The 23,865-nt window shown below is 33.4% G+C and overlaps 3 protein-coding genes across 3 annotated transcripts; 2 read left to right on the top strand and 1 right to left on the bottom strand.

The window, feature by feature from the left end:
* The first annotated feature begins 9,883 nt into the window (after window positions 1-9,883).
* LOC148230725 (uncharacterized) lies at window positions 9,884-13,199 on the top strand. The gene is made up of 4 exons (XM_088193939.1): window positions 9,884-9,994; window positions 12,119-12,671; window positions 12,769-12,909; window positions 13,060-13,199. The coding sequence occupies exons 1-4, from the start codon at window positions 9,989-9,991 to the stop codon at window positions 13,092-13,094; spliced, it is 735 nt and encodes a 244-aa protein (XP_088050065.1). The 5' UTR covers window positions 9,884-9,988; the 3' UTR covers window positions 13,095-13,199.
* A 1,268-nt stretch (window positions 13,200-14,467) lies between these two features.
* Cht11 (chitinase-3-like protein) lies at window positions 14,468-16,413 on the bottom strand. Its single transcript, XM_088193938.1, has one exon. The coding sequence runs from the start codon at window positions 16,354-16,356 to the stop codon at window positions 15,010-15,012; it is 1,347 nt and encodes a 448-aa protein (XP_088050064.1). The 5' UTR covers window positions 16,357-16,413; the 3' UTR covers window positions 14,468-15,009.
* A 1,878-nt stretch (window positions 16,414-18,291) lies between these two features.
* Window positions 18,292-21,860, top strand: Ent1 (Equilibrative nucleoside transporter 1). The gene is made up of 7 exons (XM_088193937.1): window positions 18,292-18,534; window positions 18,613-18,767; window positions 18,862-19,007; window positions 19,911-20,360; window positions 20,474-20,559; window positions 20,778-20,977; window positions 21,041-21,860. Exons 1-7 carry the CDS (start codon window positions 18,334-18,336, stop codon window positions 21,150-21,152), a joined length of 1,350 nt encoding a protein of 449 aa, XP_088050063.1. The 5' UTR covers window positions 18,292-18,333; the 3' UTR covers window positions 21,153-21,860.
* The last annotated feature ends 2,005 nt before the right edge of the window (window positions 21,861-23,865 follow it).

Genomic DNA, 23,865 nt, shown 5'->3' on the forward strand with positions numbered 1-23,865 from the left:
ACTACAACCAGCCCACCGACGACAACCAGCCCACCGACGACGACCAGCCCACCGACGACGACCAGCCCACAGACGACCAGTACACCGATGGACGACGGCTTCACCACGGTGACCAGAAAGAGACGTGCTGTCAGAATTTCCGACAGCGAGTCCGATTCAGATGGTCCCGAGGACAACTCAGAGGACGCACAAAAAGCCAAGCCAGCTGCAAAGATCCCGCCGATTTATCTCCGCTCCGGTGACAACTTCTATAAGTTGATGGACGATCTGAGACGCATGGCCATCCCTCTCTCGACAGCCAAGCAGACCAAAGACGGAATCCGGATCCAACTAACGTCCTCCGACCACTTCAGGGTGGTAACAAGGACGTTAACCAAAAAAGGGGTCCAATTTCATACATTCGCACTCCAGGAGGACAAATCACTCAAGGTTGTCCTCCGTGGAGTGCCCACAGGTATAGAATGTTCCGACATTATGAAGTCGTTAAAATCAGACAACTATCCGATTATTTCTGTCCACAGGATGAAATCCCGCGGAAAGGACATCCCGCTCGTGCTTGCACAGGCAGAGCGCACCGTCCAAGGAAAAGAACTTTTTAAGATCACACACCTCAACGGACTCAGCGTGAGAGCTGAGGAGCTCAAGAGACGACCGGGACAGCTCTCCCAGTGCCACCGCTGCCAAAAATTCGGACATGGAGCAAGAAATTGCAACATGTCACCGGCCTGCGTCAAATGCGCTGGGCAGCACCACACACGCGACTGCAAGAAGAACGCCGATCAGCCTCCAACTTGCGCGAACTGCGGGGGAAGCCACCCGGCGAGCTATAGGATGTGTCCTAAAGCTCCCACGGCTGCGTCCTCCTACGCCAAAGCGGCCGCAGGAAGCAAACCGGCTGTCGCACCCACTCCCGTTCCTCAGCCGCAGCCTGTCCCACTCCCATCCAATCTTCCCACTCCAAACTTTCCCCCCCCTCAACCTGCCCCTGGACCGTTCACTACGGCGGACATGCAGACCTTCATCCAAAAAACAATGATGGCCATGATCCCGATGATGGCAGAAATGATTAAAATCCGCAATTAATGCTTTCTTCTCTCGTTTCAGGTACCCAACTCAGAACGGCATACTGGAATGCCAACGGACTACAGAATAAGCGTAACGAGCTCGCAGTGTTCGCTCAAACCCATGGACTGGAAGCGATCCTAGTGAACGAGACGCACTTGCGTCCGGGCTACTGGGCTAAGATTGCAAACTACACGCTGCACAGAGACGACCGAAAGGACAGGAAAGGAGGAGGCACGGCCATTTACGTGTCGAGAACCGTCCAACACTACAAAGAACCCACTCCACCTCTCCGTCATTCCGAGGCGACGATAGTCATAATCAAACTGTCGGACGACCGAAAAATCCGGCTCATATCCTTTTACAACCCCCCCAACAAAACCCTCCTGGGCGTAGATCTCGACTCGCTTCTGGCATCAGACATCCCGACCATCATCGCAGGCGACTTCAATTCCAAACACACAGCGTGGTATTCACACAGTAGCAACAAAAACGGCATAATACTAAACACTTATCTTACCCACAGGACAAACCCGACCCACGTCGACGCACCCGCTACGCCAACGTTCCGAAGCATGATCCCTCCGCACCGGACGGACGTCCTCGACATAGCGCTTTTCCAAAACGTCCACTACTCCTACTTGCTGACAAACCTAGACGAGCTCTCATCCGATCACAACCCCGTGCTCCTAATCCTGAAAACGACACATCACCCCCTGCCGGTCATCGCCAGAAATCGCATCGACTGGAAGAAGTACCAGAAGACGGCAAACGACTTCCTGACGCTTCCCGTATGTTTAGCGACGTGCGACGGGCTGGATGCAGCCGCAAATAAATTCACCACGGAAATTCGCAAGGCGCTGGAGTCCAACTCCTCTCCCTACGACCCCGAACTGACCCCTCCCATTCCCTTGAGCATCCGGCGGGTCATACGAAACAGGAACAAAGCAAGAAAGCGATGGCAAAAGTTCTGCAACCCCTCGGACAAGGCGGAGTTGAACCGACTGGACCGAGAGGTAAAATCTACCCTGGCGGAACTCCGAAACAGCCAATGGAAGGAAAAAATCCAGTCACTGGCCACCGACGATGGATCACTGTGGAAAATGGCCAAGGCGCTACGCAACAAATCGACCAACGTACCACCGATCAAGAGACCCGACGGAAGTATCGCTGTCACCCCGGAAGACAAAGCGGAAGCTTTCGCAGACGGTTTGCAGTCCCAATTCACCCCCACAATTATTAACATCGATCCTCTGTTCGTGGACAGGATAGAAAACGAAGTGCTCCACGAGATGTCAACACCACCGAGCGACCGCATCAGACACACGAGCCCACTGGAAATAGAAGACATCATTTCACACATGAGAGCCAATAAAGCACCAGGCCCGGATGAAATAAAACCGAAAGCGCTACAACTCCTACCGGAGAGGGGGTATCTGATTATTTCGATTCTGATAAACTCGTGTCTAAGACTCAGACATTTCCCCACAGGCTGGAAGACGGCGACCGTCATATTGATAAGAAAGCCCAACACGGGAGGCACCAAACCGGAAGACTACAGACCCATTAGCCTACTGTCGACAATTGGAAAAGTGTGCGAAAGAGTCATCGAAAGAAGGCTCAAAGAGGACATTGCTGAGAAAAACATCATTCCAGATGAACAACATGGATTCAGGCCGCAGCACTCCTCTGTACACCAGCTGATGAGAGTCGTCGAGTACATCAACTCCGGCTTCTCACTCAAGCTCTCGACGGGGGCGATCTTCCTGGACATTGCGAAAGCCTTCGACAGGGTTTGGCATGACGGCTTGCTTCACAAATTAATCAATCAAAATGTCTCTTCTTCTCTTTGCAGGTTACTCTCGTCTTACCTGCGGGACAGGAAGTTCAGTGTCAAAAACGAGAACACAATATCAGCGATACGGCCAATAGCTGCAGGAGTCCCCCAAGGCTCCATACTAGGACCACTCCTGTATACTTTATACACATCGGACTTACCGAAACCGGTCGACAGGAGGGCCAGAATAGCGCTGTACGCGGACGACACAGCTATCCTTTTTCAATCTAGAAGCCCACAGCTCATAGTGGAGAGGCTCCAGAACTACATCGACGAGCTGGAAGCATGGTTCAGCAAATGGAGGATCACCGTGAACCCAAAGAAGAGTGCTGCGGTTTTATTTTCCAAAAACGCATCCAAAAAGACGCCGGGCAATGTGACAATGTGCGGCACGGCCGTTCCCTGGACCGACGAGACTAGGTATCTCGGGCTCACGTTAGACAAACGACTGCGCTGGAAACCGCATATAGAAAACATCAGGAGCAAAACTTTGGCGGGGGTCTCCGCCCTCCAACCTCTGGTAGGAAGGAGGTCGAGTCTCTCACTGAAGAACAAGCTCCTGATATACAAAATGATCATCCGGCCCGTGATGACTTACGCTGCTCCGGTCTGGGGATACGCTCGGAGCTGCTACTTGAAAAGGCTCCAGATAGTCCAAAACAGAGTCCTCAGACAGGCCACCGACGCGCCCTGGTTTGTGAGAAACTCCGACATCCACAAAGACACGGACATGGAACAAATCATGGAGTATATACAGAAACTGTCGGAAAAATTTTTTAAGTCACTGCCACAAAACCCCAACAGCACTATCAACAACCTCTGTAGATCGGGGGACCCTTACGGAAATCCACATCCGCTGGACATCTTAAAATTTAAAACATAAACCTCTATTCGCATGAATAGTGTTGGCCCTAGCCGCGCTGTGCGCGGCTGGGGCCATCATTGTTCGTTATTAATTAATCATTACTTTTGACACATTAACAACATAAATTCCGACAGGGAGATAGAGCACAAATGCAGGGACTCCCACAACACAAAAACTTTGACTTTGACTTTGAGGCTTTTATTGTTATTAGGGTTTGAAAATAATATTATTAGACTAGTATATAATCGGCATATTTCAGCAGTACAATTATTATATGTGGCTCGAGTACCGATGGTTTGCAATTTTATTAATGAATAACATTGAAAGTATAAAATATATAACTCTTGCATTTAAATGTGCATACTATTAGGTCTAATTCGATGTGAGCGAATTCATTAATCGTTCACGTTAGTTTATTTGACATGAGATTAACAAATAACCTTTCACGGATAATGGAAAGTCACGAGAGCAATCTGCCTAGTCATCCTGTTACAATTATTATACATCAACGATTAAGTAATCCAAAAACAATTATTTAACATTATTATTGCACATTATGAACTTTTACTTGTATTTTATTTCTCATTGCGAAATCGTGATCGGTATCAGATAAAAAATAAAACATACAACATCTTCAGTTATGTTTGATCCTTAAATTGAAAATATAACCTTGATCATGTAAGTGAGAAAAAAACTAGTTAATCAAACAGTCATAACGATTAAAAAGTAAAGTTCAATGTTAAACCAAAGAAACTTATATTACGGTATGATTTTTTATTCTACGTATAATATAATTCACGTATCATTGTTTAACGCATAATAAAATGAGTGAGTATAATATTTGTATGTAAACTATACTCAAAAAAATATTACAATGACAGGTTTATCGAACTTGTTTTTTTAAATGAGAAGATACTATCAAGTTTCGAGTGTGGATGTTCTTCCTTTATTTTGCTTTAAAACCAGTTTATCAATGGTTTTAGGTCAAGGGCTTTCAGTTCGATCCGCGGATGGTAGACCCCTCACCTTTGAACTAAGGGGATTTAATTGCACATTTTTTATGATACTTGTGTACAAGATTATTAACTGCTGAGTAAATAATTATTAAAATACAGTATTAGAGCATTTAACATCGAACAAGAACATACCTATACGAATTATGTATTATATTTAATTAAAGTGTTATTATTCGTCTGGATTTATCTTATAAAAAAAACGTTTTTTTAAAACTCATTTACACTTAATTTCTACACATATAGAAAATATACATATACTACAGATTCTAGACAAAACAATAAGCTATAATTTAAATGGCGTCATATGTTTCTAAATATCATATCTTTAAAAATAATCAATTTGTCAATTTAGAAACAATGCTCAAGTAAAAGTGGCTCAAAATAAATAAATTACATACATGTATTATAAAAGTTATATTGTAATACATATGTAGTAGTATTTCAACTCTCCCTTTGTATTAAAATAGATAGAACACACAAAATATATTACGTAAAATATATATTGTTGAGTTACACATATAAACTATCTTAGATCTTGATAGTATTATTGTTATTTACAACAACCAGATGGTTCCGAATTCTTATGAAATTAGTATACACATTAAGAAAAGGGTACTTAATATTCATTTTATAAAACACAATTGGTTGACTCATTTATGTATAGAAGGTAGCAGATACAACAATGATATTATCAAAATTATATGTTTGTCTCATATGAGATTTGGAGCATTACTGTAAATAAAACTAAAATTACTACAAAATTAATATTTTCCCATTAAAATATATAATATATTTATATAGTTTTTTTCAATAATAAAATTATCAAAAATAATAAGTAGCTTAACCATAAAATTTCCAATCATATTTAGTGACCTGTTTATAAAAATATTAGTTTTCTACATATATATACAATATGGTCATATCTCATTCATATTATAAACGTAGAGAAGTTACAAAGAAGTCAGTTACAAAAAATAATAAAAAAGTGCAAGCACATCTGTGCTGACCTGAAAAAAACCACTACCCAGCTTAAAAGAATCGCGGTTTGATAACAGGAAGAAATTATATTTACTGTGTTAAGAAAGACAGATAAAGGATACCTAACAAAACACAGTGGTGAAAGATTATAATAAAGTAATTTTGGAAAACAATTGTATACATATATATGTATATACCTAGGAAAAACACTAGTACCAGTACAACGTATGCAGATCTCTTTAGGAATCATCTTAGACCTGAAATCGAAAGAAAACATGCACTTAGAACATCCGAAGAGGTTTTAACTTAAGCGCTGGAATACTTATATTGAACACCAATAAAACCACACAGTAAAACGAATTTTACGTTCAATAAATTAGAAAATATTCAAGATTTCAATTTGATTAACCTTTTTATATATTGCAGATAACCGTCTAAGTTTTTATGTTTGCGATATGGCGTCGAGGATGCTCTGCTTTGATATGCGGAGCGCGTATCTCTATAAAAAAAATTGGCGATTCGCATTCTGTACGATACTTTAGTTCGTAGCTTCTTAGAATATAATTTCATTGTCTGGAATCCCAGATGTGAAATGCTCTTTGTCGATGAAGAGAATTTAGATATTTTTTAGATATCTCTACAAGAAAAACTAAATGTTGTATTCGTACTTGTATCATAGTGCCTTTTTGCTAAGAGCGTTGGAAACTAAATGAAGCACTTTTTTTTATATTTTTCGTTGTAATTTGACAGGCGTAAGCCCAATGTGTTACAACGGTGTAAATCTGTATGAACTGGGTAAGTCAATCAGACATAATGAATAGCCACAAGTATTAATTGGTAGCTATAAAATAAATTATAAATTATTATGTACGTTTAATTTATAAGCAATAGAAGTCACTTTGCAGCTTGGGTTGATTGAAAATAATATTATGCATTTTTTATAAATAAAGACTTAAATCTGCGCACTTTAAGTTACCAGTCTAGCCCTTTCGGACACTTTGTAAAGTAACTAAAGGACAGTGTCGACAATCCGTCTTTCAAAGACAAGCATATTTCAGCGATAGCAATAAGGAGCAGGAAAAACTGATGTGTTCATCTATTTTAGGTGTGCACCATTTGTTTGTGTGTTTGTTTTTTTTGTAAATATTTAATGGTTTAATTATTGTTTGTATAATAGCCATCATGACACACTGGGAAAAGATGTCAAGTAATTAGGGCCAGATTTGTAATAAAAAAATATGTTTAAAATAAAAATAGTAACGCTCGATTCTGCAATATTTCTGTAGTGATATATTTCTTCTTAGATTTATTAAATAAATTAAATAAAACGTGAAAATTAGCTAAATAATAAATAAAAATAAAAATATTGGTTTCATATTTATTGCAGAAAGTATAGTCTTGTTTAAAATATATTGTCAGTACTTTAAGTACTATGTTATTATTTTTTAATTATTTTTTTCTAAACTGCTTTTAATTTGAGTAATTAAATATTCTATCAAGTCTAAGAAAGACTATTTTATGCTCATTCTAACTCATTATATGATATGTTTAAAATTTATTTAGGGTCATTATTTTCATCAAATCAAATTGCATCACAAGTGCAAAAAATAAATTGAGACATTTCTATAGTATATATATATATGTATGTATAATACATTGTCTATATACGTTTTAGTGTTTTAGTATGAATATGTAGCAATCCCGTGTGTTAATCGTCTTGTCGATCTAACAGAGAAGGTGACTAGGGTTGAAATAGTTAATATAATTTATCATATAAAACATTGAACATTTGCTAGAAAATTTCTAACAATATTGTGAAATAAAAAAAACTAATACATGTTTTTGGAAATTTGTAAAAAATGACCTTCATCACACCATTGTTTATTAATTGTAAAATACCTATATTTAAGAATCATGTATTATATTGTTGCAAATGACCTCGCGCTTCGTTTTAACATCTCAATCACGGATCAAGTTGAATAAATTGTTTATAGTACTACATTTTTGTATTCGCGAATAGGCAAAAAGGCATAGTGCCAACAAACCGATATTTCAACACGAATAGTTATAATATTACACATAAGTCACACGCATTCGTTTTGTCTCATTCAGAGTCGTGTATTTCGTGATACACACTTGTAAAAAATTCGAGATGAATTGAGAAAATGGTTTAGGATTTTCCGAATCATCAATGACTAATCATCAGTAACAACGCGAGATCCTTCACGTTTAAATTTATTTGTTTTAATTTTATGACAATTTTAATATAAACATAACCCACTAATGAACAAAAGGTAATTATAATGGTGCATCATTGATAATTATTTTATTTGCCGAGGTCACAGGAGACTGTAATATTTGTTAAACGAGGAAATGGTGAATTCTTACAAAATATTTCTATTGATTATTGTGAGACAAATATGTGCTTAATAATTATTATTATTGACTAAAAAATACACTTATACAATTAGTCGATACGTCATTTACTAATTTCAATGGCATTTTACATTCAATATTTATTAAAAAAAAACATATTAATTAAATAAATTTCAATAACTCTTGAAACAATCGAAATTTATTTAGTGCAACATTTATATCTGTATATTACATAAATGCCCTCGCTTATAAAGAGACAACCATAATATACAAACTTAAATATAAAAGCATGCTAATATATTTAATTTAAAATAGTGTCAAATCTGAATCAATTATAGCTTAATAAGGTTGACAACAATTGTAAACATTGCAACATGACAGGCGTTAGCCCAATACGTTACAACGAGGTCAACATGATCATCGACTACTCAGTAAGTAGTGAGAGCAATACTGAAATCTATTCTATTAATTATTAATTAATTTTGCAGCTTTGTAAACAATATATGTCACTATACATGACCTAGCTCAATTTCATTTTCAATTATTCAATAAGATATTCATCTGTGAGAGAAAGAAAACCCAATCTGTAATGATCGATTAATGTAATTATAATCATGTAATAATCAATAATTTTTCTAGACACCATAGAAATTAAAAGCCTTAGGGTCTATATATGATTGAACTAAAGTCTCGTACTGGTAACGACATCATGCGCTTGTCATTAAAATTATGATGTCGTATAAGTGATTAAGAAATCACAGTCAGTAGGCAACAATAATTTAATTTAATTTTTAGAAAAATACACATTTAAAATTATGAATAGATGAGGAAAATAATTATGTAAAGGTTAAAAAATATTTTTTAAGCATTTCATTTTGATATTGCAATTTAAAACATACTTTTTTAAATTATTATTGTTATAGATCCCACTGGAAAGTAAAGAGTTTTATGGACTAAAATATAATAATTGGACGTGGACTAAATACCTCTAGTTAAAGTATTAAAATGTTTTTGATTTGAATTAATTTAATTTGTGTAATATTATGCATTTTAAGAGCTTGAGAATGAATTTTCTCTTATTTTGAGATGAAAAAGTCTCGCACCTGCCTAATTTTTCGGCATCCAAGGCTCGCGGAGTTTCATATAGTTGTTTTATTAAAAAAACAGTACTGGAAACTTTTTGAAATTGTTTATCAAAATTGTGCCTATAAAATCAGTGACACTGTCATTTCTCTCTGCTTTAAATTCACTACATATTTTTAACACATTTGCCATTACATAATATTATTTTCACAATATGTGGCAAAATTCAAATAAACTTCTAATCCCAGCAGAAACGAAATGATTAACTATTTTGTATTCTTGTTTTTCTTTCGAATTTCTACTGTATTTAAAATCTGGTTATTCGATTTATATAATAATACAAATTAAAATAATACTATAACAATCTAAATTAATAAATGTACTAAGAAATAATTTAAAAAGTGCAATCCAAGACTTGACCTGCATTTTGCAACATTTCACTCGATTAAGGCATAATATCACATTTCTCGCTGTATGTGATATTACGAAGCGATTTCAAAATTACACAGCAAATGAAAATCTCAAAGTGTCCGTTTTTAACCTTTCAAAATAATATTGATTTATATTAAAAATGTACGTACAGCTATTGAAAGTTCGGTAATGGTCTTTAGAGAGGTATTTTTGTTTGTTGCAGCTCGAAGGGGAATTCGTGGCCTCCAGGAATCCCTCTCGTCTCCAGCCCCACTTCCATTGTCAACGGCGTATAGAGTATAAAAGCCTGAGATGCCTTCAAATCAGCATCAGTTGCCACCAAGCGATTGAACCACAGCCATGAAGGTAATTTATAATCAGACACTCAGTGAATAGTTATAAAATAATACATACGATTTGTGGATACAGTAAAAGTGATCAATCTGTGAATATAAATAATAACATGTTAATTTAAAATCAATCATATAGACTTAACTCAATATTATTTATTATTGAATTTGCTGTTGATATTATTAATTTACATGGGATGGTTATATTAATACTTTTACTACTAATCAACTGATAATATTGAATCAATAATATTAAATAATCATATTAATTTATACCCAAAAACATATATAGGGGATAATGCATAGATCTTCTTTCACAAACATAAAACTAATTGAGTAAAACAAATTTATATAGAATATTAGTAAACCGATGATTTTCAAAAGTTTGGTTTATTTTCTTTATTACGGTGCATAATTTAAAGAAATAGTAGTTGACTTTTATAGCCAAGCGATATTATACTTTTTGTAAATATATATGTGAAATTTAATATATTTATGTCCGATTTACTTTTAAGTACGAAATTATATGCATTTATTATAAGAGGATTGAATTTTTACAAAAGTTTCAGTATACTTAATTGTAATTAACAGAGTTATCTACTAAAATTTAAAACTAGAGAATTACAGAGATAATGATAACTACTATGTTGAAATTATGTTTATGGAAACATTATGATATATGTTAGATTTTTACGAGCCCTAGTAAAATATAATTATATATTTAGTTAAAATTTAGCTGCTACTTCTTGGGATTACGTTTCACTAAAATCGGGAAATGATGTTATATATTTTTTGGCAATAACGGTTTTATAAAGATCTGTAGCTTCCTTTAATATTCACTAATTATTTCCGACAACACTAGTTACTAATATTATTTACAAATTTCGTTACATATATATAATAATAACAATAAAAGTACTAGGTTATGTATGTATTACATATTGTTTTTTCCTATTTATTGATTAATAAATATCTCTTTTAGCGAAATTACAATTCTTTGTTTTTAGCCACGTTTTTAGGTTAGTTAACGAACTTAAGTGACATATTTACAAGCTCTATTTTTAGAGTAAGTTTAATCTCGATATGATTAAAACTACTGCAGTTATCGTGTCCTCAAAACCCGTTATAAACCACAGAATTTTTATTATAGAACACGTTTTCCATCCTTACTTTTTTAACGGAGGGATAAATGGATTTTTAACAAAGTTGTTATACTTCCATTTTTTAAACGATGGCTATTTTTAAACGAGATGAAAAATTAAACTTTGACAAAATATGTGTAAGATCACTTTTTAGAAAACAATAAAACTACGGCAAGTATCTTGGTCACAGTTATATTCCATATATACACACATACATTAGTATTTATATATAAACATTTTGACAAAGGGTGATTTTGTATTCCGAATTCTTTTGAAGTCGCATCATAAGACCCTCTGTGATATATAGAATTTATTTGGAAATTCTAGCAAAAAGCCTACTTTACAGAAGAGTGACTCAATGTAAAGTATGCTAATTATTTAAAAAAATGTATTTTATATTTTTCAATAAATTTTAAGATTTTCTATACCGAAACAGATTGCGCCAAAACTTGCGCGTTTCTCAATACGTGTGTAAGCAAAATATTACTTTTAATATTGAAACTATTGGTCTGTTAGGTCAGCTACGTTACTTTTACGTACATGGTTTATTATCGGTTAAACTAGTATATGTATGTAGTAATTTCAGTATTTTAGTTACAATAAACCCCAAAGCTTAGTTCTGTCGTTCTTTTATCTCAAAATAAGGAACGCCATTTAGGGGGTAGGGAGGCAAGTAGGGACATTTGCTCCCCTTTTGAATTTTTCCCAGAAAATTTAATGAAATCGATATATTAAAAAAACGACCAGAGACTAGCTAACTTTTGCTAATCTCCTGAAAAAAGCTGTAGTGCCGTCATTTCTCAAACTGCATTTTTTCTAAGCAATTATTCAGATTGCGTCAGAAAACCTATTGTTAATATACTTACATACAAATAAAACAGTAATTCACAAACAATCAAAACACTCTTGCGTTTACAAAATTTAGTATTCATAAGGTGTAACACTCAGTATGTATTGCACTTGATGGATGATAAAAATGTTTCTTTTTTTTCATTTAGGTATTCATCTGCGTGTTAGCTTTAGCAGTCGCCACCAGTGCTGGTTCACTGGGTTGGTCAGGAGGCGGAGGAGGAGGTGGAGGAGGATACGGAGGAGGCGGTGGTGGATTTGGAGGTAGTCATGGCGGCTGGTCGACGGGAGGTGGAGGAGGATTCGGGGGAGGAAGCTTAGGAGGCGGTTGGAAGTCCGGAGGTCTTGCCAGCAGCGGTTGGAGTAGCGGAGGAAGCGGTGGATATGGGGGAGGCAGTGGATGGAAAAGCGGCGGCGGCGGTGGAGGATTTGGGGGAGGAAGCGGATGGAAGAGTGGAGGAGGCGGAGGATTCGGAGGCCTTTCTGGAGGTGGATGGAAGAGCGGAGGAGGACTGGGAGGCATATCTGGAGGCGGATGGAAAAGCGGTGGAGGAATCGGCGGAGGTGGATGGCAGAGTGGTGGCGGAAGTGGTTGGCAAAGCGGAGGCGGCGGCGGTGGATGGAAGAGTGGAGGAGGTTTGAGCATCGGAGGTCTTGGAGGAGGACACGGAGGCGGTGGATATGGATCAGGAGGAGGAGGAAGTTAGCATATATATAATAATACAAATCAAGCAATATTATATTCAAAAAATATTAATAATAATTGTATTGGTGTCTAATTACCTTATTTATTTTACAGTTAAACTTGCATCTGTAGGCAGAGGCTGGTCTCAGGGAGGAGGAGGTGGCGGATGGTCTCAAGGAGGCGGTGGCGGCGGCGGCGGATGGCCGAAAGGAGGCGGCGGTGGAGGATGGCAACAAGGTGGAGGATGGCAAAGTGGTTTGTTCATAGTTATATAAGACTTAAATGGACCTTTAGACAAATAAGATTAAAAGGACATTAATGTATATAATATATATTTTATGCTTCTGTAATGGAAGAGTAAAAAAGTAAAATTTTCAAATGTGTAATTAATATTTACATTTTCAGGTGGCGGTGGCGGAGGATGGTCAAAGGGATGGTAAACTAAAGTTACGAAAGCCTCACTGCAAAAAGTCATTATAAAAGAGAAATAAACTGTCAATAATTGTTCATGTAAATAATGTATAAATAAAACGTATCAAAATTAATTTTGTTTTTTCGTACGCATATATAATATAATTAATATTCAAGTGAAAAAATATTACACAATTATGTATACAATATATAAAATAAAATACAATACTTTTTATGCTTATAAATAATAAAAAACCATTATAAATTGTTAATAAATAATGGTGAACATTAAAAAATCACAGATTATTTATTACAAAATTTATAGTACAATTTGACTAGGTGAGTAGTAATAATACCAACTGGTATTTATGACAATAACAAAGTTTTATCATCTAGCAAACAATGGTTTTTATTAAAAATAAAAGTAAAATATCGTTTACATATGTTCAATTATTGTCATAAGAATGTCACATTAATTATGAATAAGTTGCCTAAAATTATTATTAAAAATAAATGGATTACAATATTTTTGTGGCAACAGTATATTCAATGGAATGATCAATTTAAAAATAATTTAATACTCACTAACAGATAATAAACGTAAGTATTAATAATATATAATTTTTATAAAATGTATAACATACATAAGTATTTGATCCATATATTAATTTCAGTCAATAAACATAATCTAAATTTCTAAATAGATAAATGACATACCTCAATTACGTTTAATTATAATAAAATGGAGAAATGACAATTTGGTTTATATTTTTAAAGCAGATATTGGTTGAGTTAATTAAACCTATATCTCTCATTTGTACATGTGTTTTGTTGATAAGTATTTAACTATATACATGTATAGCTCAATAATATGTAATTAATAAGTACCAAATACTTTTATTCGCAATGTAATGATAAATGCTAAAAATATATCACCGCTTTAAACAATATGTAAGTTGTATTATATACAGTTGTATTATTATATATGTATACCACATAAAAAGTATTCTCAAATGTCATATATAGAAGGCTAGAAAAATATGCCAATGAAATACTGAGAGAATATCAGTGTAGATTTCGAGTCAACAGATCTACCACAGGTCATATCCAAACAATGAGACAGACACTAAAAAAAACTACGTTGGACGTCTGATGAGAATACCAACTAGCAAAGCACCAAGGATAATGACTCTGTGGAAACCCCAGAGGAAGCGTTCAAAGGACAGACCGAGAAGGCGATGGATGTATTATGTAGACGAAGACTGCAAGACGCTGGGCATAAGTTGAAAAAGGTTAACAACGGATCGGAAAGGGTGAAGGATTTAAACGGACAAGGTCAAAACTGATCACCGGTTGCAGTGCCGTGGAAGAGGAAGAATCCCGTGGGTTTTAACAATTTTTAGTTTTAGTGTAAAAGGTAGAAAAACGATTGCAGCTGCACTCAAGAGTCGAATATGGGACTAAATTAATGATAGATCGGAAATCAAACTAAAACTTCAAACTTTGGAGTGAAGTCTAAAGTGAGAAAAAGAATCCATTGGAGCACAAGGTAAATTGTAAAAATACAGGTAAGTTTGCATTTTTTTATGTCAGTTATGTTCTTGCTTTGGTGTCTTTAAATTAATATCAATAAATAAAATATTATAATAAATAAGTAGAAAATACTTCACGTGTTGGTAAATGCTCAAAATATATGAACAGTTAATTAGGTCATAATATCAATACAAAAGTTTTTTTAGAATCAAATTATTATTCTAAATATTTTTATATACTATGTAACATTTTAATTTATAATTTTTCAAAACCAAAAAAATACTGAAATAAAAGTTAAATGCACTTTTTCATTATTATGATAAAAATGGGTCAATTCAAATCGACTTGCTTGGCACTAATGGCATAGTCTTTGGAATGTAAGTCTAAATATTATTATTGTTATTTACAATGTTATGTCAAATTATAATCATTTTGAAACAAAACTTCTTTTACTTTTTGTGTCAATAAAAATTTATCTGAACAAACCCCTCTGAAATCATCACTGTTTAGAGAAAATAGCATAACTCCGCCGTATCCATATTTTTTAATATACCTAGTCTTAAACTTTAAGCTTATTACATTTTCATACGAGACCCATTCCAAATCTTGAGACAAATAAGGTGAAAATGTCTCATCGTCAAACGTGATATTCAAGTTGGTTGAATTTTTAAGAAATACGCACACTTGTTCGTAATGTACAAACCCAGAAATACCTAAATGTCCAAAATCTTTAGCTGGACTTCCAGGTTTATTATTATCACTGTTAACTAAAGTAAAACTGTGGCCGTACATAGGTAGACCGACTATTATTTTTCTTCGTTCCATACCGTGTTCCACCCAAAATTCGGCACTGTGATTGATATTTAACGTCGATAAATAGTACTTTTCATTCTTTTTGGCGTATAATGGAGAGTTGAATCCGACAAAAGGCGTTATAGAATTATACAAATGATAGTCGTAGCTCATGAGGTTCACAAAGTCAACGTAATTGTTGAGTTCTCTAATATCGTAAGCGGCCATTATAGTCGGTTCGGGAGCAGCGACGGCTATTGTGAGTAGATAACATCTGTTTTGCAGCGAGAACTCTCTTCGTATCTCTTCGAGTAATTTCGAAAAGTGACGACGTTCGAAGACCGTCGAAGGAAATTCCCAATCGATATCCACTCCGTCAAAACCATATTTGTGCAATACTTCCATAACGGACCTTATAAACACCTTTCTGCTACTGTGATTGATGATCATATTAGAAAAGCCATCTTCATTATCGGCTCCTCCGATTGAGAATAATATCAACAAATCCTCATTTGAAGTTTTCAAATTCATAATGTTCGGCATCGACTTTTGAAACGTTTCTTCAATATAAACAGTATTGTTGACAACGGCTGCAAATCCGACAATCAAATGAGTACATAAATGAGCATCGATGTTTTCGGGATACAACTCGACGGTTTCGTTGTATGTTGGATGATAGTAATAACAAACAAGTTTCAAACTATCAGATTCGTTCAACTGTTTGTACAACTGTTCTCTTCTCATATTACGTACATAATCATCAATCGTATTATTGTCAAAATTTTCTTGTTTGTTAAATTGAACGTAAATGTGCAAACTAAACAGCGCAATTATTGGTATGCAGAGTATCAAGATCAGTAGAATCTCTTTGAACGGCTTCTTTTTTCGAGTATTAAGAAGCACGCGCCATTCTTCGGGATGATCATGTTTGAGTTTTGTGGAACTTGACGCCCGTTTACTGTCCATTTTGTCTTTGCGAATATCGAATGACAGATTAGCAAAGATGACAGTTCAACTTACTTGTGATATAAACATAACGAATTACGGCCATTACACAAATTTAATGCATACATAAATCCATTTCGTCAATAATAAATTAGAATAATATTCATTTTATTTTTAATGAACTGAATAAAAATAAACTAATGTTTTTAATTATTTTGTTAAAATCAGTCGTTTTATATTTTATTATATTGAATTTTAGAATACAATATTTGCATACATTTCGTGCAAACATGAAAACTAAAAATATATTTTAAGGGTCTACAAAAATATATTTGTACTGATAAATATTGTTATTTGTTAATATAATTTGAAAAAGTGTCACAGAAAGTTGATAATTTGGTTTTATATCCAACTTTTCATACAAAAAAAACAAATTCAGTGTATTAAATAAGTAGCGATAAACAAATTACCAAATAAATAAAAAAATAAGGAAAAAGTTTATATTTTTAGAGTTTCTTTTAAAACTCATAGTTACAGTGCTAAAATTTATTATCGTCGTTGCAAGCCCGCCAAAGTTTGCCGGTGACGACAGTCCTTCGCGCCAGTGTTAAGCGAATCGGTCACCTATATATTGTAATAACTATGTAAACCGTATACTTCTTAATAAAATACTACTGCAGCAGCCCAATCTGTGTCTTATTGCCACTCATCACCATTCGTCTCCAAAAATCTAATTAGATAAATTTGTCTAGCTTATAATAGAAATTAAAAAAAGTAACTCTTATTTTTAGAAGTGTTTTACCATAATTTATAAATTAAAATGAATCACAAAATGGAATATAAGTAAGAATATTTAATTATAAAGTTGTTTATATATTAATCAGAAATTTTTGCTTAACAATAAATAATAAGATAAAATTTAGTGGGAAGACTATATATACGGCTCGTATTTTTCGGGTCAGAATTTTATCATGGTTTTGGTTAGAATTTATATTGCATGGGTAATAATTTATATTAAATGGTCAGAATATATCGGTTAGAATAAATATTAAATGGTCAGAATAAATATTAGATTGTCATAATTTATATTAATTGGTCAGAATTGAAATAGGATCGGTCAGAATTAAAATTAAATGGTAAGATTTATGTTGACACATGGTCAGATTCAATTTTTTCAGTTGGCAATAGTGTTATCGTTTAAGATTGGTACAATTGTTTGATGGCGTCTGTCGTTTACATCTTGACAGTTCTGACGCGCCAACGCTGAATCAACAGCTCTTGTCAACACCAACTATTAGACCTTCGGTACGACGACCATTACGGTGAATGATAATCAAAGTGTTACATTCTAAAATAAAACAAAAAATAATTTTATAACATGGTTTTTATTTATTAATAATTACAAATTTATATAGGAAAAGGGAGGCGTTTCGCTGCCGCTCGCGCCGACTTTCACTATAGAACCAAACAACCTAACCTTTTTTTTAATGATATTGTATTGATTTATTCTCATTTCGGTATATCTTGTAATTGTCCAGCATCACCCAATCTATGACTTAACTGTTCAAAAAGCGAAGACGCATATGTGAGTACCACAATTGGAATGAGATAATAAAATAGGTTAACTTCAAGTTTCCTGCGTAAAATATGTGACTATGGTAGCAAATTACTTTATTATAACTATGTTTTATTTTTATTTTAACCGTTTATTATTTTTATTCTGACCGTTTATTATTTTTATTTTAACCCTTAATTGTTTTTATTATAACCGTTTATTATTTTTATTCTGACCATTTTGCTAGTAAAATTCTGACCGAAAATTAATTTTTATTTTGACCAAAATTTGATTTTAATTCTGACCATTTAATTATAAGTCATAATATACCAGTATTAATAAAAATATACACAATCGATTGTCGATGGTCGAAGGTTACGGCTTTAAGGCCAAATTCTGTCAGTGAGAATATATTCTCTAAACGGAAGGTTGTTTTGTGCAGGATGTCGTCTTCCATCGTCGAAGAGACATCTATTGAGCACGAAGATGCTGTCGTCGAAGATTGCGAGAGCAAAGAGCTGGTGGATTCGTCCTCGGACGAGTCCAAATCGCCCAGAGACGACTATTGGATAGTCTATTTGTTGTTTTACCTTTATGGAATGACGTCTATGATGCCATGGAATTTTTTCATAACGGCGAATGATGTAAGTAATCGATACCAATTCGTTGTAAATAAATAATTATTAATTATTACTACCAATATAATAAAACATATTTTTCAGTACTGGATGTATAAATTCAGGGATGTCAGCCCTAGAAATTATTCTCTTCACATTGGCAAGACTCCGTTTCAAGCTGAATTTACATCTTACATGAACGTAGCCGCGTCTCTTCCCAGTACGATTTGTTTGATAGCTAACACGTTTTATGGACATGTGTGCGTATGTTTTGATAGCTATTGCGTATAGAGATAAGCTGGGTTTGTTTATCAAATATGTCCGCAATTGACTGACTTTTGCTATTTTTTTTAGAATTCCTCTATACATTCGCATGAATGGGTCATTGTTTTTGATCACTTGTTTTTTTCTGTTAACAACTGCACTGGTGCAAGTGGATACTGATAATTGGCAAAATGTATTTTTTATCATCACAATGATCACAGTTGTAATGATCAATGGTAAGTCACCTATACTACTTTTGGCTAATTTATTTTAATTTTAAAATCAACTTATATAAAGAAATATTTTTAAGATTTAATTATTTAAATAGTGGCCTTTTATATTAATATAATCACCTAATACTAGGTTAAATGTAACTTGTATCACACAAATAATTGTATTTATTACATTATCTATACAGATAAACGTAAATGATAAACGAAATAGAATATATCCTAATGTATGTATATTATTCTTAGAAATGTAAATGCATGTTTCATATGCCCTTTCTACATTTATTGCGTCATTCAATAAATACGCAAATAAAATCTTTTCTATAGCATGATTCATATTCGGCTTCATATCAAAACCATAATTGAGTATGTATGAGTAATGTTGCCTTTTATCTAACTGATAAAAATATTTATTGATATACTTAAACACCCATATTTAAACCAGAAGTGTATGAGGGGCAAAATATACTACTTAATTGACTAAGAATACTTTTTTTTATTCCAATTTCTATCAATTAAGTAAAAATATTTTAAAAATCGAACCTACAGTGTAGAAATATGTCAAGTGAATTTGATTTTGCGGGTTTATATAAAATCTTCAATTTTTGTTGGTTCTTATAAGAATTTTCTTGTATTTCATGAGAATTCTAATAAGTTAATTATTACTACCTATTACCAAATTCATTTATTTTGGTTTATAACATACGTCTGTTAGCTCTTGCCATCAGTTACGGAATGCAGGGCTGAGGTTATCGCTATCATTATTGATTTTAATGATGTTTTGTGCACAAAGTTGCGCGAAATTAGGGTTAATATGTCCTGTCAATTTTAGACAGTTAAATATCATTTTTTTATAATTGTAGTTACTCCAAATAATATATATTTAAGATTTACATTGTATTATTTCAGGTGCCGGTGCTTTGTTTGGTGGAAGTTTGTATGGAATAGCTGGTAAATTTGATCCACAATACATGGCTGCAGTTATGAATGGTCAGTCATTGGGAGGTATTGCAGCGGCTGTCGCTCAGATCTTATCGCTGGCGTTCAAAGTGTCGGCAACCCACAGCGCAATGATCTACTTTGTGATCGGCGACTTTGTCATGCTATTTTCGTTTTTGTCTTACTTTTATCTAACGAAGATCGAGTTCTTCACGCACTACATGCACAGCAACTTCAGAGATTCGAGTAGAGGGTCGATCAACAATCGCATGACGATCATTTCTAACAAGCATATCATTAAAAAAATATGGATCTACGTTTTTTCGTTGGGAATCGTGTTGATCGTTTCCACTTCGATATATCCAAGTGTTACCGTTTTGGTTGAATCTCATCACAGTGGAACCGGAGGAGATTGGAACAGTAAGATTATTTTTATTATTGAGTAGAATATTAAGAATTTTTTTATACTGCTGCCTTTTTTATTACTCTTTTATTACTATAATAAAAAATATTTTGTATATTAATAATTTCAGATATATTTTATGTACCGGTCGTCAATTATTTGATTTACAATTGTGGAGACTATACCGGGCGAGTAGTTGCTGGCTTGACTTTGAAAGTATGTATTATATATAATATAATCAGCTTGGCAAAAGACTAGATAAAAAATTTATAGATTTACATAAGAACCATTTAAATATTTTTATAATAATAGTATTTGTACTTTTGTCCTGTTAAAATTACTATTTTTTTGTTATTATAGTCTTCTTCCAAACCAACGATGTAATTTTTTTTAATTTCCATTATGGATTTTGTTACTAATTGAAATACTTTTAGCCTAAAAAGAAGTCTTGGATTGTGGCGACAATTGCTTCCCTAAGAATCATATTGATACCATTAATGATGATGTGCAATATCCACCCACGTTCAAATCTGCCAGTGTTGATCGAATCTGATTGGGGATTTATCATATTAATGACTATATTTGCATTTTCTAATGGTTATCTACTCAACATATCGATGATAAATGCAGCAAGGTAAATTTAACATAATACACAATATGAGTGATAGATCAAGTTGAAATATATGATTTTTTTCAGGGATGTCGATCATCACGAGAAAGAGAGAGCATCGTCCTTGATGGCTGCAGCGCTCGGTGTCAGCATAGCGGTAGGTTCTTGTCTCGGAATGGTGCTAGTGAAATCCTTGTAAATCTAAAAGACCAAAGCTAATCAACTTTAAACAGATCTTGTATATTATATCATGAAGTACCTGTAATTTTAATAACGATGTTGTCTATTTTTGTTCCCGTTGAGTCATATGTTACTTAATGAGGTTATCAGGGTATTCTAATATCAATCAAGTGAAATTATTTTTGCGAAGATTTTCATGACTTGTTTTCAATCTCGACAGTCCTATTTAAGTTAGTCTAATGTACTATATTATACCGCCCATATTTTATTTGTATTTATTTACACATATTAAATATATTAGAAAAATATACTAACCATTCCAAGCATGTATGTATTATATATATAGGCCCTGTAATTAAGATCAGCAACAAATAGTATTTTTATAAAAAAAGTATTTTCATTATAGAAAAAATTCTATTGACCTTTACTTAAATTTTATTATGAAGTTTTTGATCTGTATTATATTATTTACTTGCCATGTTTTATTTAGAATATAATATACATATGTGTATATAAAACTGGATTTTATTAAGTATATACATACATAATTTATATTATCTGTGATTGTATTATTTAAATGACTTATTAAGTGTGTTTCTTTATTATTACTATGTATATGATAGTTACTTTTTGCTTAGAATAATTATTGGAATATAAATTTGTGGTGGAGTTTCGTCACTGTTATTGTATCATTGTAAATTGAAGAATAAAAGACATACAGACTGAATCATGTTAGTTTTTATTTTATTGACGCGTTTTGAATTTATTATAAGGAAACAATAAATTAATATATCATGAAAGTAAGGAATTGGTCATTGGATCGAATGAAGAGTGAAGTATTGTCATTGGTTGTTTGACGAGTAGCTATCTACAAACCTGGGGCCAGCCTTGACCTTGTGGATCGAAACTGGCCCCAGGCGGAAACTAAATTTAATTTACATCCCCTATACTCATTATCAACCAATAATGCATGGTAGATAGACCGAAAAAGTAGAATAAATAAATATTTGTAAGGACCAACCGACTGTGAGAAGAGATTTACTTGAAAAACAAATAAGAGTTACAAGCGAAATAAATTAAAATTGTATCAGTTTGACAATTTTAATACATCTGCCGAACAAGTATTAATTATGCTGACATACGTGACGTTCAGAGACCCGGACAGGTTAGGTAAATGTATTCTCAAATGGATCATAAGCTGAACCAGCTCGATAGACCTGTGGTAAAAGTCTGAGTAATATCTGAAAAAACTTGGTTTGGATCCCATATGAACCCAACTGTTTTTCAATTTCTATCGTATCTGGGAGACCAGAATTAGTGATTATTATATAAATATAATTCCAATCGATCATCAAAGGTTAGGTTTCTTAGATTTTACTATTCTCATGGATGAATAATTAAAAATAATATCGAGCTGGGTCGTGCATAGTGGCATATGTTGATTGTAAGCTGGGCTAACTAACGCTTGTTATATTGCAACTAAGCACTCTGATTTCTCGATGATATTCATTTCTCAAGAAAGAGAATTCTATACCTCACTTCTCAAATTTCTCGAGAAATTTTGATAAATGAACATATGTATGTAATACAGTCAAGTATTACAGATATATTTTTATATATGTGTTAAATATATTTACTGTAATTATTTTTTAAAGTTAAGCATATAAATATAATTATCGTAGAATGTAATTAAAATATAAAGTAACTAGAAGAATGGTAAACCATTTGTTATTAATATACATATATATAATATATATATATATATATATATATATATATATATATATATATATATATATATATATATATATATATATATATATATATTATATATATAAATTATTATATTATAAATTATTACATTTTATTTTTAAAATAACCCCATAAAAAAAACATGCCATCTAAAGTAGAATCGGACATCCTCGTAAGATGTTGGTTTTTTTAAACTAGTCTTTGTAAGGCTAAAAGAAATGTCTTTCTCTAATTGTTGAGCCAATTATAAATTTTCAATTTCTACAATGAATTCTATGGATTCTAATGACTCAATGGAGTCGCGAGGGTCATTAGAATTCGTCGAGCCATTAAATAATCTGCGAATAATTTCTTTCCCCACCTTAGATATTTCTCTTTCTTTTTTTGATTGGGGAAAGATTCTGGATTTTGCAAATATTTAATTAACGACATCAATGTCTGGTTTCTTCGATTTGATTTATTTTTTTATTGCCCGTTGAAATTTCGAGCTTAGCTCAGAATATTTAATAATCTTCACAATTCTTCTAGTCCTGTTTATCGTTTCTTCAATTCTTGGTGCTAGTTTTACGTTTGTGATTTCTTCAAACTCATCCACACCTGAATCTATAACGAAATTCTCAAATGATCTTTTAAAACCGCCAAGTGAAGCCTGTGGTTATAGCATAGTTGCTGATAAGTTGGGGAGAGTTTACCTAATTTTAACCTCACAGCAATGACATAATCTTTAATGCTGATTCCAAATAAAGTTATTTTTTCACTCACTAACTTTAAAATATTTTTTCTTTGCAACTTCCATGTATCGGCATCATTACAAGATTATCCGTCTTCTTTAAATAATACATTTTAACATCCATGTATCTTCTATTATTTGTACCTGTCCCTTCACCCATGAAGACGCATTTTTTTAATTTTAGGTCACTAATTTTGTTTATCACCTCTTGTTTTTATCATTGAAAAAGTCCATCATTAAGTTTATAATA

Source organism: Plectrocnemia conspersa, unplaced genomic scaffold (assembly GCF_051122295.1).
Source record: "Plectrocnemia conspersa isolate PC_06_02 unplaced genomic scaffold, ASM5112229v1 ptg000010l, whole genome shotgun sequence".
Lineage (NCBI taxonomy): Eukaryota > Metazoa > Arthropoda > Insecta > Trichoptera > Polycentropodidae > Plectrocnemia > Plectrocnemia conspersa.